Below are 13,421 nucleotides of genomic sequence, written 5' to 3'. Positions count from 1 at the left end.
GACAGAGGACACCTACAGCTTGTTTCCAACTGCTGTTCAATCGCTTGCCATAGCTGGTGCTCATTCTGGTTAAGACCTCTCCCACAGGACAGTGCCTACGGAAGTAAAATACTAGACAGAAAAGTGGCTAAGTATGACCACGTCGAATGGTTCTACTCTGTTTAAGGTGAAAGGATGATCTGAAGCCATCGACCAACAGTAAGTGCTATTCCATCCCAAAGATCATTTGTAATCCTTTCTATGCATCTTTCCTTTTTTCTCACATCATCAAAATACCTGCCACACTCCATCAAGCTTGCTCTGGTTCTATCATCTAGATGGGGCTAGATGATACTTTATCACTTGGGAGGTGATTACAAGAGGATCAGAGGTCTTACATACTGATAAGTATGGCACAAAATAACACTTGGAAAAAAAAAACCAAGTAGAGCCAAAGCACCCATTTTCCAATTTTATCTTTTTCTCTAGGCTTATGCTCTGAAATAAGAATTCCTACATCCTTTTTCTCATCTCATTCATAAAATGGGAGAATACAAATGATCTCACCGATATTGCAGAACTACTAGAGACAAACAAGAAAACAGGCCTAGAAGACCTTCTTCTGGTATGCAACAGCTACTCCAAGTTTTAGTCAATTAAATTAAACCCCTGAGAAAGTTGTATTACATTCTTCTCTTCAATACCAATGGCAGAAAACTCTACTGTCTTAACAGCTTGCTAAGAGTTAATTCAAATGATTCTAGTCTTTCACATGTGGCAGACAAAATAGCCACACTCCCACATTTTACCCCCTTGCCCAAGACCTCTTAAGTGAGAATCTTCTTTTTAAAAAATATTTTATTTACACGTGAAGGTATGTACACCATATATGTGCAAGAAAGAACCTTGGAAGAGGGCCTCAGATCTCCTGGAACTGGAGTTATAGGCAATTGTGAGCTGCCACATAGGTGCTGGGAACTGAACTTGTATCCTCAGTAAGAGCAACAAGTGCTTTTAACCGCTGAGTCATCTCTCCAGGCCTTGAGTATGAATCCTTTATGTCCTCTCTTTGCTCCCTCACTTGTGAAAGGACCAAGATGTCTTCCAGCTCTGCTAGGAAATAATGAACTATCTAACGTAGTTTATGACTGTTAAATGCTGATAAAGAGGCTAAATGACATCCTTAAACAAAGTATCTTTTTATTAAGTATATGTGTTGGAGAAAAACCTACCCATAGGAAACATATCCAAGTTTACTCTGCTTCTGCAAAGCCACCCAGTGTGATGACTAAAGGCCAAGCATGGTGGCTCATGTTTCTATTCCCAGCATTTGGGAGGCCAGAGTTCACTCTCACAAGCTTGAGGCCAACCTGGTCTACACAGTGAGTTACAGGTTAGTCAGGAGTATACAGAGAGAGACTCTCTCAAAAAACCAACAACAAACAAAAAAAGGAGATGGGGCTAGATGATATTTTATCACTTGGGAGGCGGTTACAGGAGGATCAGAGTTCAATCATCCGTGGCTGCATGTGTGAGCTGGAGGTAGATCCTGACTCAACAAATGAATGCCCTTTCCAAAAAAAGAGAAAGCTTAAATTGCTCCTAAGCTTTCACTTTCAAACTGTAGCCAAGAAACAAAGGCAAGAATGACAATAAACTATTCTTTACCTCTAAAACACAAGAGTATACATAATTCAAAAAAAAAAAAGAAAGAAAGAAAGAAAGCCCACTTAAATCTAAGATGATGCCCCAGGTAGAGGAAGCACGCAAACACACCCTCCTAGAGGGCTCCTGGCAGTCCTGGAGTCAGGGACCATACTGCCTGACTTAACTGGGTGGGGTGGGGTTATTTGGGGGTGTTGTTTTCCCCTTAGCCCTCAGGCTTGAACTCAATCAGGAAAGACAGAGTTCCTCGCTTTACTACTTCATCAACAGACCTGAGAAAAATCAACTTAAGAAGAACCTTAACTAACGTTCTAAGTCATAAACACGGAAGGTCTGAGTCTCTTCAGGCATGAAAGCACCCCAAGCCTGGATCTCCACTGGGAAAACGGCTAAGATCCATTCTAAGAACCTTGCTGTATGACTTGGGAGTATCTATCAAACCAGAGCCATTAATATTTTAGTTCACCCTTCAAGGCTGCACAAAAGGTTTGGAGGAGAAAGGCTGCTAAGGTACTGGGCTAGAGAACAGGAGAACAAGCCAGACAGTGGTGCCCATGCCTTTAATCCCAGCACTCAGGAGGCAGAGGGAAGTGGATCTCTGAGTTTGAGGCCAGCCTGGTCACAAAGCAGGTTCTAGGACAGCCAGGGCTACACAGAGAAACCTGTCCTGAAAAAAACAAAAGCAACCACAAAAAGAATAGGAGAACACATGTAGGAGCTGGAGGTCTGTAAGCTCGGAGCTACAAATGATCCATCTGCTTTCACCACCACAAGCTGGGGTTACAGGGCACACCACATACCAAGCCTGTTCTGCCGTTTTATGGTTTAAAATCATGGTAATAGAAGGGTCCATTTAATAGACCAAAAAGATGAAGCATTTATTGTTTTACCATCTGCTCAAGCTTCAGGTTCAAGGAAGTTTGGAGAAAAGGCAAGTCCTGGGGGCTGGCAAAATGGCTCAGTGAGTAAAGGCACTGCTACCAAACCTAAGGACCCGAGTTCAATCCCTGGAAGTCACATGGTGGAAGGTGAGGACTGCATCCTGTGTAAGTGACCTCCACACTCGTTTCATGATGTGCACAGACACATGTAAATGAGTCCTTTGGAGTTCAGTGTTAAGCTCTCTCAGATGTGGCTGTCTCTGAAGTTCCTCTTTTACAAAATGGGGACAAAAGACCCACATTACAAGACTGTCATGAAGCTTAATTGCGATAATACACACACACCTCATATTTCCCAACAAGTGCCTCATGACTAATTTACAGGTTATGTTGAGACAATAGTCCTATAGTTCTCACAGTAGTGAGTGGCAGGATCTTAATAAAATGTGCCACAGGGGGCTGGAGAGATGGCTCAGTGGTTAGGAGTACATGCTGTTCTTCCAGAAGGGGGTTCAATTCCCAGCACCCACAAGGCAGCTCACCACTGTCTGTAACTCCAAGATCTGACACCGTCACACAAACATACAAGCAGGCAAAACACCAATTCACATAAAAAAATTAAACAAACAAACGCGCCACACAAATACCACTAGGTTCTGTTTGTGCCCCATGATAAATCTTGGCAATCACAGTGGTGGAAATCAAGCATAGTCCTTAGCACACAACAGTCTACTAGCTCCCCAACCCCCAAGACACAGAAGTCAGCCTACAGGCTGCTCCTGGAACTCACTTTGAAGACCAGGCCAGCCTTGAACTCAAGAGTTCCACCTGCCTCTGCCTTCTAAGCACTGGGATTAAAGGTGTGCGCCATCTGCCAGCTTGTTGGATTCTTAAAACCCTGGGTTTTCTCAATGCTAATCTGTCACATAGGCACATACTGAAATTAAATGAAGCTGCTTTAAAACATACAGGTGGTGCGCGTTCGCACAAGCACACAAAGGACAGCACAGTCCCTGGCTTACAGAAGACAATCCATACGTTTCTAAATCCAGGTGGATTTAGAAAGGACCAGACTCTGAAGCTGTGGTTGGAAGAGTTTTGGGAATTGTGGAAGCTTTCAAGATCAGGAACAATTTACCCAGTCCAAGGAGAGATAGGATTCCCATTAGCATCAGACTGTTAAAATGACTGGAATTTGTGACCAAGCCAGCTGGATGGTCCTTAGGGGTTATTCAATGGACAGCCTAAGACACTGAGACATTACCCAATTCACTCAGATGGGCTGATTTCTCTTTTTAAAAGACAGATTCTGTAGCCTAAGCTGGGTTATCCTTATGTATCCTAGGCTGGCCACAAACTCATGGCAATTCTCCTGCCTCAGCCTCCCAAGTGCTGGGATTACAGGCATGAGGTACCACATCTGCCTTTAAGAGATATTCTTAAAAAGGGAAGATGGCTCAGCAGTTAAGAGCATTGGCTGCTCTTCCAGAAGACTTGAGTTCCCAGCATCCACATGGAGACTCACACTGTCTGTACTCCAGGTCCAGGGGTCAGACATCTTCTGACTTCCACAGGCACTAAGTTTTATATGGTGCACACACATACATGCAGGGAAACATTCATACACATAAAGTAAAAACAACTTTTTCTTTATATATTTATTTATTTTTATGGGCATTGTTGTTTTGCCTGTGTGAGTGTGTCCAGTTCCCTGGAACTGGAGTTACAGACAGTTGTCAGCTGCCATGTGGGTGCTGGGAATTGAACCTGGGTCCTCTGGAAGAATAGTCAGTGTTCTTAACCGCTGAGCCATATCTCCAGCCTCTAAAAATTTTTTTTTTTTTTTCCTTTTGGAGCTGAGGATCGAATCCAGGGCCTTGCGCTACCACTGAGCTAAATCCTCAACCCTAAAAATAATTCTTAAAAGAAATCCCTTAGGAAACTCTTTCTTTAAAGATTTCTTTTTATTTGTGTGAGTGTGTGTCTGTGCTAAGTTTACAACAACTGTGTCTGAGTGCCTGTGGTGGCCAAAAGAAGGCATCAGATGCTTTGGAGCTGGAGTTAACAGGTGGCTGTGAGCTACCTGAAGTAGGCTTGGAACTGTCCGGTACTCTGTAAGAACAACAAGTGCTCTTAAAACTGATGAGCCATCTCTTTTGCACCCAAATATTTTCTTAAAACTGGGTATGGTAGCTCTATACTTTCCTAGAGGAAGCTTCTAGAATGCCAACAGTAAGTAAAGTACTGCTAGCAACTATAGTAGCCATTTTTTGTGTGTGAGTCTTTGGAGTTCTTATTCCTAAATGCACCCTGGAAACAAGTCTCCACTGTGGCAATTGTGACCTTCTCTGGCTATCCCTTCCAAGTCCTCAATTAGAGGAATTACTTTGTTGTGCTCACTAAAGATTTTTGATTACTTTCTTTAAACCCTCTACAAGGTTCCAATTATTCTTTCTGAGCAAAGCCCACAAAACAGATCGTATTAGGTAAAAAATGGCCCTTTTCTTTGCTAAACCATAACTCAAAATACAGGGAATAAAAAGATACAAAAGCTGATACACACTCTCAGCAAAGTGTAACAAGCTGGGTGTGGCAGGATGTATAGGAAGCTGAGGCAGGAGGAGCACAGGAGTTTGAAGCCAGCATGGGACACAGTCCCAGGACAGTCTGGGCTGCAGTGGGAGACCCTGTCTCAGAACAACAGAAATGCTGGAGAGGTGGCTCGGTAGGTAAGAGCACTTGCTGAGCAACCAAGAGGATATGAGTTAGAATCCCCAGCATCCACAGAAAAAGCCTGCAACCTCAGCTGAGCCAGATGACTGGGGCCTGCTGACTCCCAGCCTATTCCAGGTTCAGTAAGAGACCTTGTTTCAAGGGAATGCGGCAGGACACCCAATATTTTTCCTCTTGCCTTTCCATGTGTACACACGTACACACACACACACACACACACACACACACACACACACACACACAGAGTCCTCTCCCTCTCTTTTTTCCTAAGGATTCTGAGGAAATAAAGATGGCTGAAATGACAGTCCGAACCCTCAATCTAGCCCTGTGTAGCTCTGGCAATTCACACCCCAAAGACAATGCAAAGAGGCCAGATGACAGGCAGCAGAGTATCAACCATAATGCCCGGTAAAAAGATCAACTAGATCTTAACTGTCAGCGAGTACATTCCACGGCATCTATAGGCCTAAACAATGTCCTATTTCTGAATCTCTTTAAGCCAGCCTGCCTCTCGGAGGACATCTGTGGCACATTTGGGAATGAGAACAAGGTATCAGCAAGACTTAATTTATTCCTTTCTCAAATCTCTCCTCCCACAGTCCTCGCCCACCCCACGCAGCGCTACTTGCTTACTGAGTTCTTCTCCCCCTCACAGAACCGTAGCTCCCCACAACATGCACAGGCTGTGGTAAGGAGCCAGAAGGCACTTTGAATCGACAGCAGCTCGAATCTGACAGCATGTCCTCAGCTCTGGACTGCATGGCTGCAAAGGTGACAGGCCTGAGGAGGAAAAGGTTCTGGGTATGCATGTAGTAACAAAAGAATTCAATTAACTTTCCAGATTACTTCTGCTTTAATTGTGGTCTGGGCAAGAATTCCTAAATGGAAAGGCAGCGCTGTTGATAAGCCCTGTGCAGGTCATTATTTGCAGTGCTGGGCGTAGCTTTTTAATTAGTCATAGTGTGGAGACTGACAGGAAGGTGTTTTACTGTATCCCTTCGTGAAGACACACAGACAGATCCAATAAGCCACGGCTGGGCTCTGGTGCGAAGGGAAAAAGTGGGCAGCTTTGTTAAAATTGCCTTTAAATTACGAGATGGCTGTGGCCAGCTGTGTGCTTCGAGTTTTTCTTACAGAACTCTCATCCAGACGCAAGTTTAAACTTTCATCTGATGCTACAGGCAAAAAAAAAAAAATCCAGCAAGATGACCCAAGGGATCATTAAAAATAAATTAGATAAAGTAAAAAGGCGAAAAGGGAAGCTAATGCAACTTTATTCTGGTGCATGGACTACAAAACTACTTTGAAGAACACCTCATGAGAGCTGGGAGGCAGTGTGATGGGCGCACTCACCTAGCATGTGCAAGGCTCGGGGTTCTGAAACACACACCCCAAAACCAAACTACCTCATGCTTTCATTTTGAGCAGGAAGAAGAGCACTGTCCAACAGAACTGTCTGCAGTCACGGGCATGCACACTGTGTAAATGCAGCATAGCTCATGCAGCTCAGGAAACCAATTCTAGTTTTACTGCGCCTTTTTACTTAAATCTAACAAGCTACATGCAGTGAGCGGCTATGGTACAGGACACTGCAGAACAGAAAGACTGACTCTGGCAAAGGCTACCATGAACGTAATTTCTCTGATTAATTTGTTCTGAGAAGTGCAAAGAGCAGGACAGAGCTGAGCCTCCCAGCTTTCCCAACAGCACAGCCTTTCACCTCTCCAGGGGCTCTCCTCTGGCCCATTCCTCTCTTGAAGGGCATTATCTTCTCCTAACACAGCTTTTCTAGCAGTTCCCCCCTAACTCTGCTAACTGCCTCTCTTCAAAAGGCTCCCCACACTTTTTTTTTTTTTTTTGGTTTTTCAAGACAGGGTTTCTCTGCGCAGGCTATCCTAGAACTAACTCCTCTGTAGATCATGCTGGCCTCAACTCAGATTGCCTCTGCCTCCTGAGCTCTGGGATCAAAGGTGTGCGCCACCACCATGCTCAGCTTTTTTTTTTTTTTTGAGACAGAGTGTCACTATACTATACATCCCTGGCTGGACTCAAAGTTGTGTTGATTCTTCTGCCTCTATTTCCCCGAAGGCTAGGGCTATAAGAGGGTGCCACTACACCCCGCAGAAACAGGGCTAGGGCTATAAGAGGGTGCCACTACACCCCGCAGAAACAGGGCTAGGGCTATAAGAGGGTGCCACTACACCCCGCAGAAACAGGGCTAGGGCTATAAGAGGGTGCCACTACACCCCGCAGAAACAGGGCTAGGGTTATAAGAGGGTACCACTACACCCCGCAGAAACAGGCAATCTCAGGAAAGTCCTGCCTTCACTAGTCTCTTTTCAAAGATTTTCAAAGTATTTTTAAACAAAATGTTGTGAGCATATTTGTTAAGTCACACCTCCAAGGTTAAGACAAAACATATTACCTCCTCAAACATTAAACCTGGCTACAGTGAGCATCTTTACAAAAAAGAAAAAGAAATGTCTTGGAAATTTCAATTCATGTCCTCCCCATTTAAAAACCTATTTTAATCTCTCCAAAAGGGTAAACTTTTTATTTGTAACAGAGTAGCCCAAACTGATCCTCCGCTTCTACCTCCCGAGTGCTGTGATTACAGGCACCACACCCAGTTGGCACTTTTTTTTTTTTTTTTTTTTTGATACAAGCTCTCACTAAGTCCTGGAACTTTTGCTCCTGAAAGCTGGAGTTACAGCTGAAGTGCTTGGACTACAAGCATGCACCACCAACTCCAGCACTCTTGGAGGAAAGTTTTCTAAACAGGAAAAAAAAGACTAAATAAAGTTCTGAATAACGTGTCACATTTTGGGAGTCACAAGTTATTAATACACAAACGTGGAAGTCCTCCAGCATGAAAAGGCATGCCTCCACTTGAGCACACACGGCCATTTGCGTTGTGACTACCCAGGACTCATTCTTTGCTAGTCTAGACTTGAGAATGTATATATTAAGATCAGTTGTGAAAATGCAGAAGTTATTTTAACTTCCTCCTTTGTGCTACACTACTCAAAAAAAAAAAAAAAAGTACACACCCAGCACCTACATTTAGTCCCAGGGTTGATTCACTTCAAAACTTAAAATGCAAAGAACTGGTATGGAAGGCTGAAGACAAGAACCAAGACTTGCACATGTACTCAACTGCCGCTCTGGGCAGGAAGCAATATGCCCACCCAATGCACCGAAAAGTCCTGTTTTGTTTTGCAGATAAAATCTTCGACCTTACCAAAGAGACAGGACAGACAATATATTCGATGTAAGCAGTGGGTTCATGCTTTTCCAATTCCATGAACCACAAGTTCATTATGAATACTTAGAATTTCCCCTCTCCCAATCCTTCCTCCTGGGCATCTACAGGCAACTCGCTTTCCTATTTCTAGTTCCTAGTTCACAGAAAACAGCCTACACTTATTTCCTAACTGCGAAACCAAAATGTGAAGCCCCATCCTTACCAATGAGGAAATGAGGCAAAGGAATGGCCACAGGCCACCATAAATTATAACCTAAAACCCAATTCCTCTGCTCAGGTTTGAAATATATTAGAGAGGCAAAGCAGCTTTGGGGGAGGAGTTTGTCTTTTTGTGTGTTTGACAGAGAAGGCTTGAAACACGTCCCGTATATTAAGATGCCGATGTTTAAAAAGGTTCCCTAAGAACTTCAGAGATTCTGGGAGCAGAAGCAGCTATTAACCGGGTCGGCATTACCGTACAAGAAATCAAAGACCAGGGGTCTTGGATAAGAATTTAAGACACACAACCAGATAAAAGCTGGTCTCCAGAGAGCTAAGGAGGGTGTGGATGGAGGACTGTCGGCTTTGCCTGAGAAATACACAACAAAATGACGAGTTTCTCTCACAGGTTAGAGAGGCAGGTAGAGATCACTGGGGGTTTTTTGGGGTTTTTTTTTTCCTCCTCTAGCTTCCGAGACTGGGTCTACTTTCAGTCTTGCCTCCTGCTTCTCCTGGGGGGGGAGCGATGGGGGTGGGGAAACAAGAGTGCCGGCGGGCCATCTCGGCCTGCCTGTTCTTCCCACCTCGCCCTGGGAATTCCTGAAAACTCCATTCCATCCTGCTTTCCCAAAGAGGGGGGGGGGGGTCTCTCTGGGTTCGGAACAATGACGGAGAACATACAGAGGGAAGTGGGGGCCCCCTCTCTTTCTCCCACGGGGCAGCGGGCTCCTGGGCGTGAGTCCTGGCCTTGGCTGCCCTCACGTCCCACAGGTCTCCCGCTCTCGGGCACGCCTTGCTCCTGTCCACTCGCTGCTTCCGCATCCCCGTCTCAGCCTCTCCCCACGCATCTCGGGCTCCTGGGCCCGCCGCGCCCCACGGCCTCCCGACGTCCACCCTTGCCCGGGGAAGCCCCGAAGCCAGGCCAGGTTCCCGATCTCTCCCTCCCCCCCCCTCCCCACTTAAGGCTTGGGGAACTGGACGCCACCCGGGATTAGCTAGGGTCAACTCGGCCTCCTCCCGGCGTGCGCTCGCTCGCTCGCTCGCTCGCTCACTCGCTCGCTCACCCGGCGGCCGCGTTCTCGAACTTGAGCGCGAGCGTCTCCTCGATGATGCGGTTGTTCACCTCCAGCAGGATCATGGCGGCGGCTGCCCCGGGCAGGGGAAGGAGGAAACAAGGGCGGTGAGGGTGGGCAAGCGAGGGCAGGACGGAGGGGAGCGGCCCCGCTGCCCCTGACCAGGGAGGCTGGGTGCGGTAGGTGAGGGGAGAAGGGAACGGGGAGCGGGGCGGGGAGAGGCGGACGCGCGCGCTGGCCCGGCACGCCGCTGCCCTGCTGGAGGCAGCCACCACCCGACCGACCTGGCCCCCTGAAGCTTCAACCCGCCTGCCGAGCCGCCGCCGCCGCCTCCGCCGCCGCCTCACCGACGACGATCCCGGTCCCCGCCCAGCCCCCGGCTCCAGCCGGCCACTTCCGCTCTCACACCCACTTCCGCTCGCCGCCCGGAGGACGCGCGGCCCCGAGGCGCCATTTCCGCTTCAACCCCGCGTGCACGCGCCCGCAAGCGCGCCCCGGGTAGGAAGCGGGCAAGAGGGCACGCCTGCGCATGTGCGGCACGCCGCCCCGCCTCTCCTTGACCATTGGAGTCCCACACTCACCTGTCATTCCTCGAGGTCGCCCTTACTGTCCTGCTGCTCCTTCCCGGCATCGTCCAGAAGCCCGACTCCACCCTTCCGGTTTTATTTCAGACGCCCCTTAAGAAGCTTCCCCTTGGGGAATTCCTTGCTTCCAACTTGTGGATGCCCTTTGCTCATCCCGTACTCAGGGCTTACCCTGGAGCACCATCATGCCTTCTTTTCGCCCGCGATTGTTTAGTGGGCATCTCTCCTTCCTGGGGATCCAATGATTAACGCAATACATGAGGACCTGCCCTCCTAAAGCTTATAGTCTGATAAAGGGAACACAATAAAGTTTCAAGGAACTACACGTTATATTACATGGCAATAAAGAAAAGGAATCCAGCTGGGCCTTCCTGGATTCCTGTCATACCTCCATTTCTGTGCAGAAGTGCCGCATCAGGTGATCCTCACTGTCCAGTACCTCTGCTAGAATCGGAATTTATCACTATGATCCACCCATTCTTGCTGTCTGGGTATCATGTTTCCATTTTTTTCTCTCCCATGGATAATATAACAAATTTAATTAAGTCTTTTTTATGCAATGAAAATGTTTCTTTTCTGTTTGGTATTGAGAGAAATATTTTATTTTATTTTTCGAGACAGAGTTTCTCTGTGTAACAACCCTGACTGTCCTGGAACTCACTCTATAGACCAGGCTGACTTCAAATTCACAGAGAGATCTGCCTGCCTCTGCTTCCCAGGTGCTGGCTGGGATTAAAGGCATACAGTCACTACTGCCTGGCTTATTGCTTGGTTTTAATCGACTTTAAAATCATCTTTTTTTTTTTTTTAAGCCAGGCGGTGGTGACACATGCCTTTAATCCCAGCACTCGGGAGGCAGAGGCAGGTGGATCTCTGTGAGTTCGAGGCCAGCCTGGTCTACAGAGTGAGTTCCAGGACAGGCTCCAAAGCTACACAGGGAAACCCTGTCTCGAAATATATATATTTGCTGCTTGTGGGGATACATTTAATGCCAGCACTCGGGAGGCAGAGACAGGCAGATCCCTGTGAGTTCGAGGCCAGTCTGGTCTACACAGCAAGTTCCAGGCCAGCCAGGGCTGCAAGGCGAGAACTTGTCTCCTGTCTCAAAACAAATGAACACACTTTTAGAATAGAAAAAAGAAAAAAAAATCAGTTTTACTTCTAAAATTTATTGTTATTAGAGAGAGAGAATATGTGTTCACCATGGTGCTTGAGTAGAAGCCAGAGGACTTTTAGACCTTGGTTATTTCCTTGTACTGTGGAGTCCTGGGATGGAGCTCAGGCTGTCAGGCTTGCCTGGCAAGTATTTTTACCTGCTGAGCCACCTGAAGCCCCAAAGCACCCATTTTAAGGGCCTGTATATGGTAAGCAATAGGTTATCACAGTAGCTTTGCCATTAGCTTTGCCAGAGATGACACCTGTGAAGTAAGGGTCTTGGTAGTCTTTGCCTAAGGTTTTTTTTCTTTTTCCAGGAAGTTGAAGGCAGCATCTGTCTATCTCAAACTGAGGTCATAGGCCCCCTAGGCTTAGGCAAGGGTCTGCTAGCTGACCTGTTGCCCACAGATGGACAAGACTCCACCCTCGGAAGGTATTTCCCCTGCCCTTCCCCGAGCGAGCACGCTCTGAAGAGCCACAGTTTGGTTTGGAGAGTGCAGACAACTGGTGTGTACTTGCTTTTTCTTGCTTTAGTCGCCTTTGCCCAGTCCTTAGACTCTTTCCTTCTTCGTCCCATAAATATTCCTGAGTCCTGTGCTCAGAGAAGTGGGTTTTATATTCCTCTTCCGGTCTCCACGCTGGGCTGCCCAAGGAACAGACTTTAGAAAATAAGGTCAGGTCAGAACATCTGCAAACTTCGCATATATCACCTTACCAAGCAAACATCCCATTCCACAACACAATTATTTCTGGGAATAAAAATCCTTAAAGATGGACATGGTGAGTCATGCCTGGGCCTTCAGAAGCTGGGCAGGAGGATCACTGTGAGTTTGAGACTAGCCTGGGCTAAATAAATAGTAAGCTCAGGATAGCCTGGGCTGCAGTATGAGAACCTGCCCCAAATCAGTAACAACAAATAAATATTTTAATTATATAATTTGACACACACACACAATTATATATTTGACATTAGTTTTCAGAAGTGTCTTTCAAAGTAACAGAAAGGAAATGAGAAGTGTGTACATGTGCCAGTATATGAATGAGTGATTTACAGGCCTGAGTGCATGCACGTACATCATACATGTATCTATTGGAACTGGAAGAGCAAGTGCTCTTAACTACTGAGACATCTCTCCAGGCCCCCAAATCAGATTTCTTATGGGCAGTGAACTTCAAGATATTACAGACATTCTCTACCACAATATTCCAATGTTTTAACATTAATGTTTTTGAACTAAAATAACACATATACAGAAGTTAAAATGTGTGTATAGTGGATAGGGATGTAGCTCTGTTGATAGTGTACTTTCTTAACATTCACTAAACCCTGGACTTATCCTCAGCACTGGCCCTGGTGGCAGTGTCTGTTCTCAGCACTCAGGAGGTAGAGGCAGGAAGAACAGAGGTTTAGGATATCCTGGAGCTATGTATATTATGTAGCAAGTCTGAAGCTGGCTTGGACTATACTTTGACACTTGGTTTGTAGTTACGCTGGATATTGGAGCATGAAAGGAATTGTCATTATTTTGAAGATATCCATCTTTGTCACACTTGCAGGGTTATATTTTAAAAAGTGTGATTCCTCTTCCAGATCCTTTGTGTGTCCCATCCCCCCATCTCCCGAAGCATTAAGAGCTTCTCTTTAGCCCGTTGCTTGGAAGTTTTATAGTGGTGAACCTTGCTTTAATACTTCCTTAATGCTTTGCACTGAGCACTCATTGAGAGTGGAAAGTGGTACTTCAGTTTTAGAAGTTTTCATTAGTATCATCTCTCATTCGTTTCCTGGGTTGATTTTCTAAATTTCTAATTTTTTTAAAAAAATCTTAATTTTAGAAAGATTTATTTTTATTTTATGTGTATGAATATTTGCCTGTATGCACATGTATGC

General features: G+C 46.0%; 1 protein-coding gene across 2 annotated transcripts in view; it reads right to left on the bottom strand.

Annotated features, from left to right (window-relative positions):
• The window catches only part of Arpc2 (actin related protein 2/3 complex subunit 2), a 34,114-nt gene extending 23,904 nt beyond the window's left edge, over positions 1-10,210 (bottom strand). The window contains exons 1-2 of one of the 2 annotated variants that reach the window (XM_052749840.1): positions 10,079-10,210; positions 9,786-9,867 (exon numbers count right to left, since the gene is read on the bottom strand). In XM_052749840.1, the coding sequence (XP_052605800.1) occupies positions 9,786-9,859 (74 nt within the window). In that variant the 5' untranslated portion in view covers positions 9,860-9,867; positions 10,079-10,210. Of the gene's footprint in view, positions 1-9,785 lie in introns of both variants that reach the window. The other variant, XM_052749839.1, reaches the window with a different exon arrangement.
• Between the last annotated feature and the right edge of the window lie 3,211 nt (positions 10,211-13,421).

The sequence above is a fragment of the Peromyscus californicus genome, unplaced genomic scaffold (genome assembly GCF_007827085.1).
Source record: "Peromyscus californicus insignis strain IS unplaced genomic scaffold, ASM782708v3 Scaffold_21__1_contigs__length_65335640, whole genome shotgun sequence".
NCBI classification, from domain to species: domain Eukaryota; kingdom Metazoa; phylum Chordata; class Mammalia; order Rodentia; family Cricetidae; genus Peromyscus; species Peromyscus californicus.
This window is presented reverse-complemented; position numbering and strand designations above follow the sequence as displayed.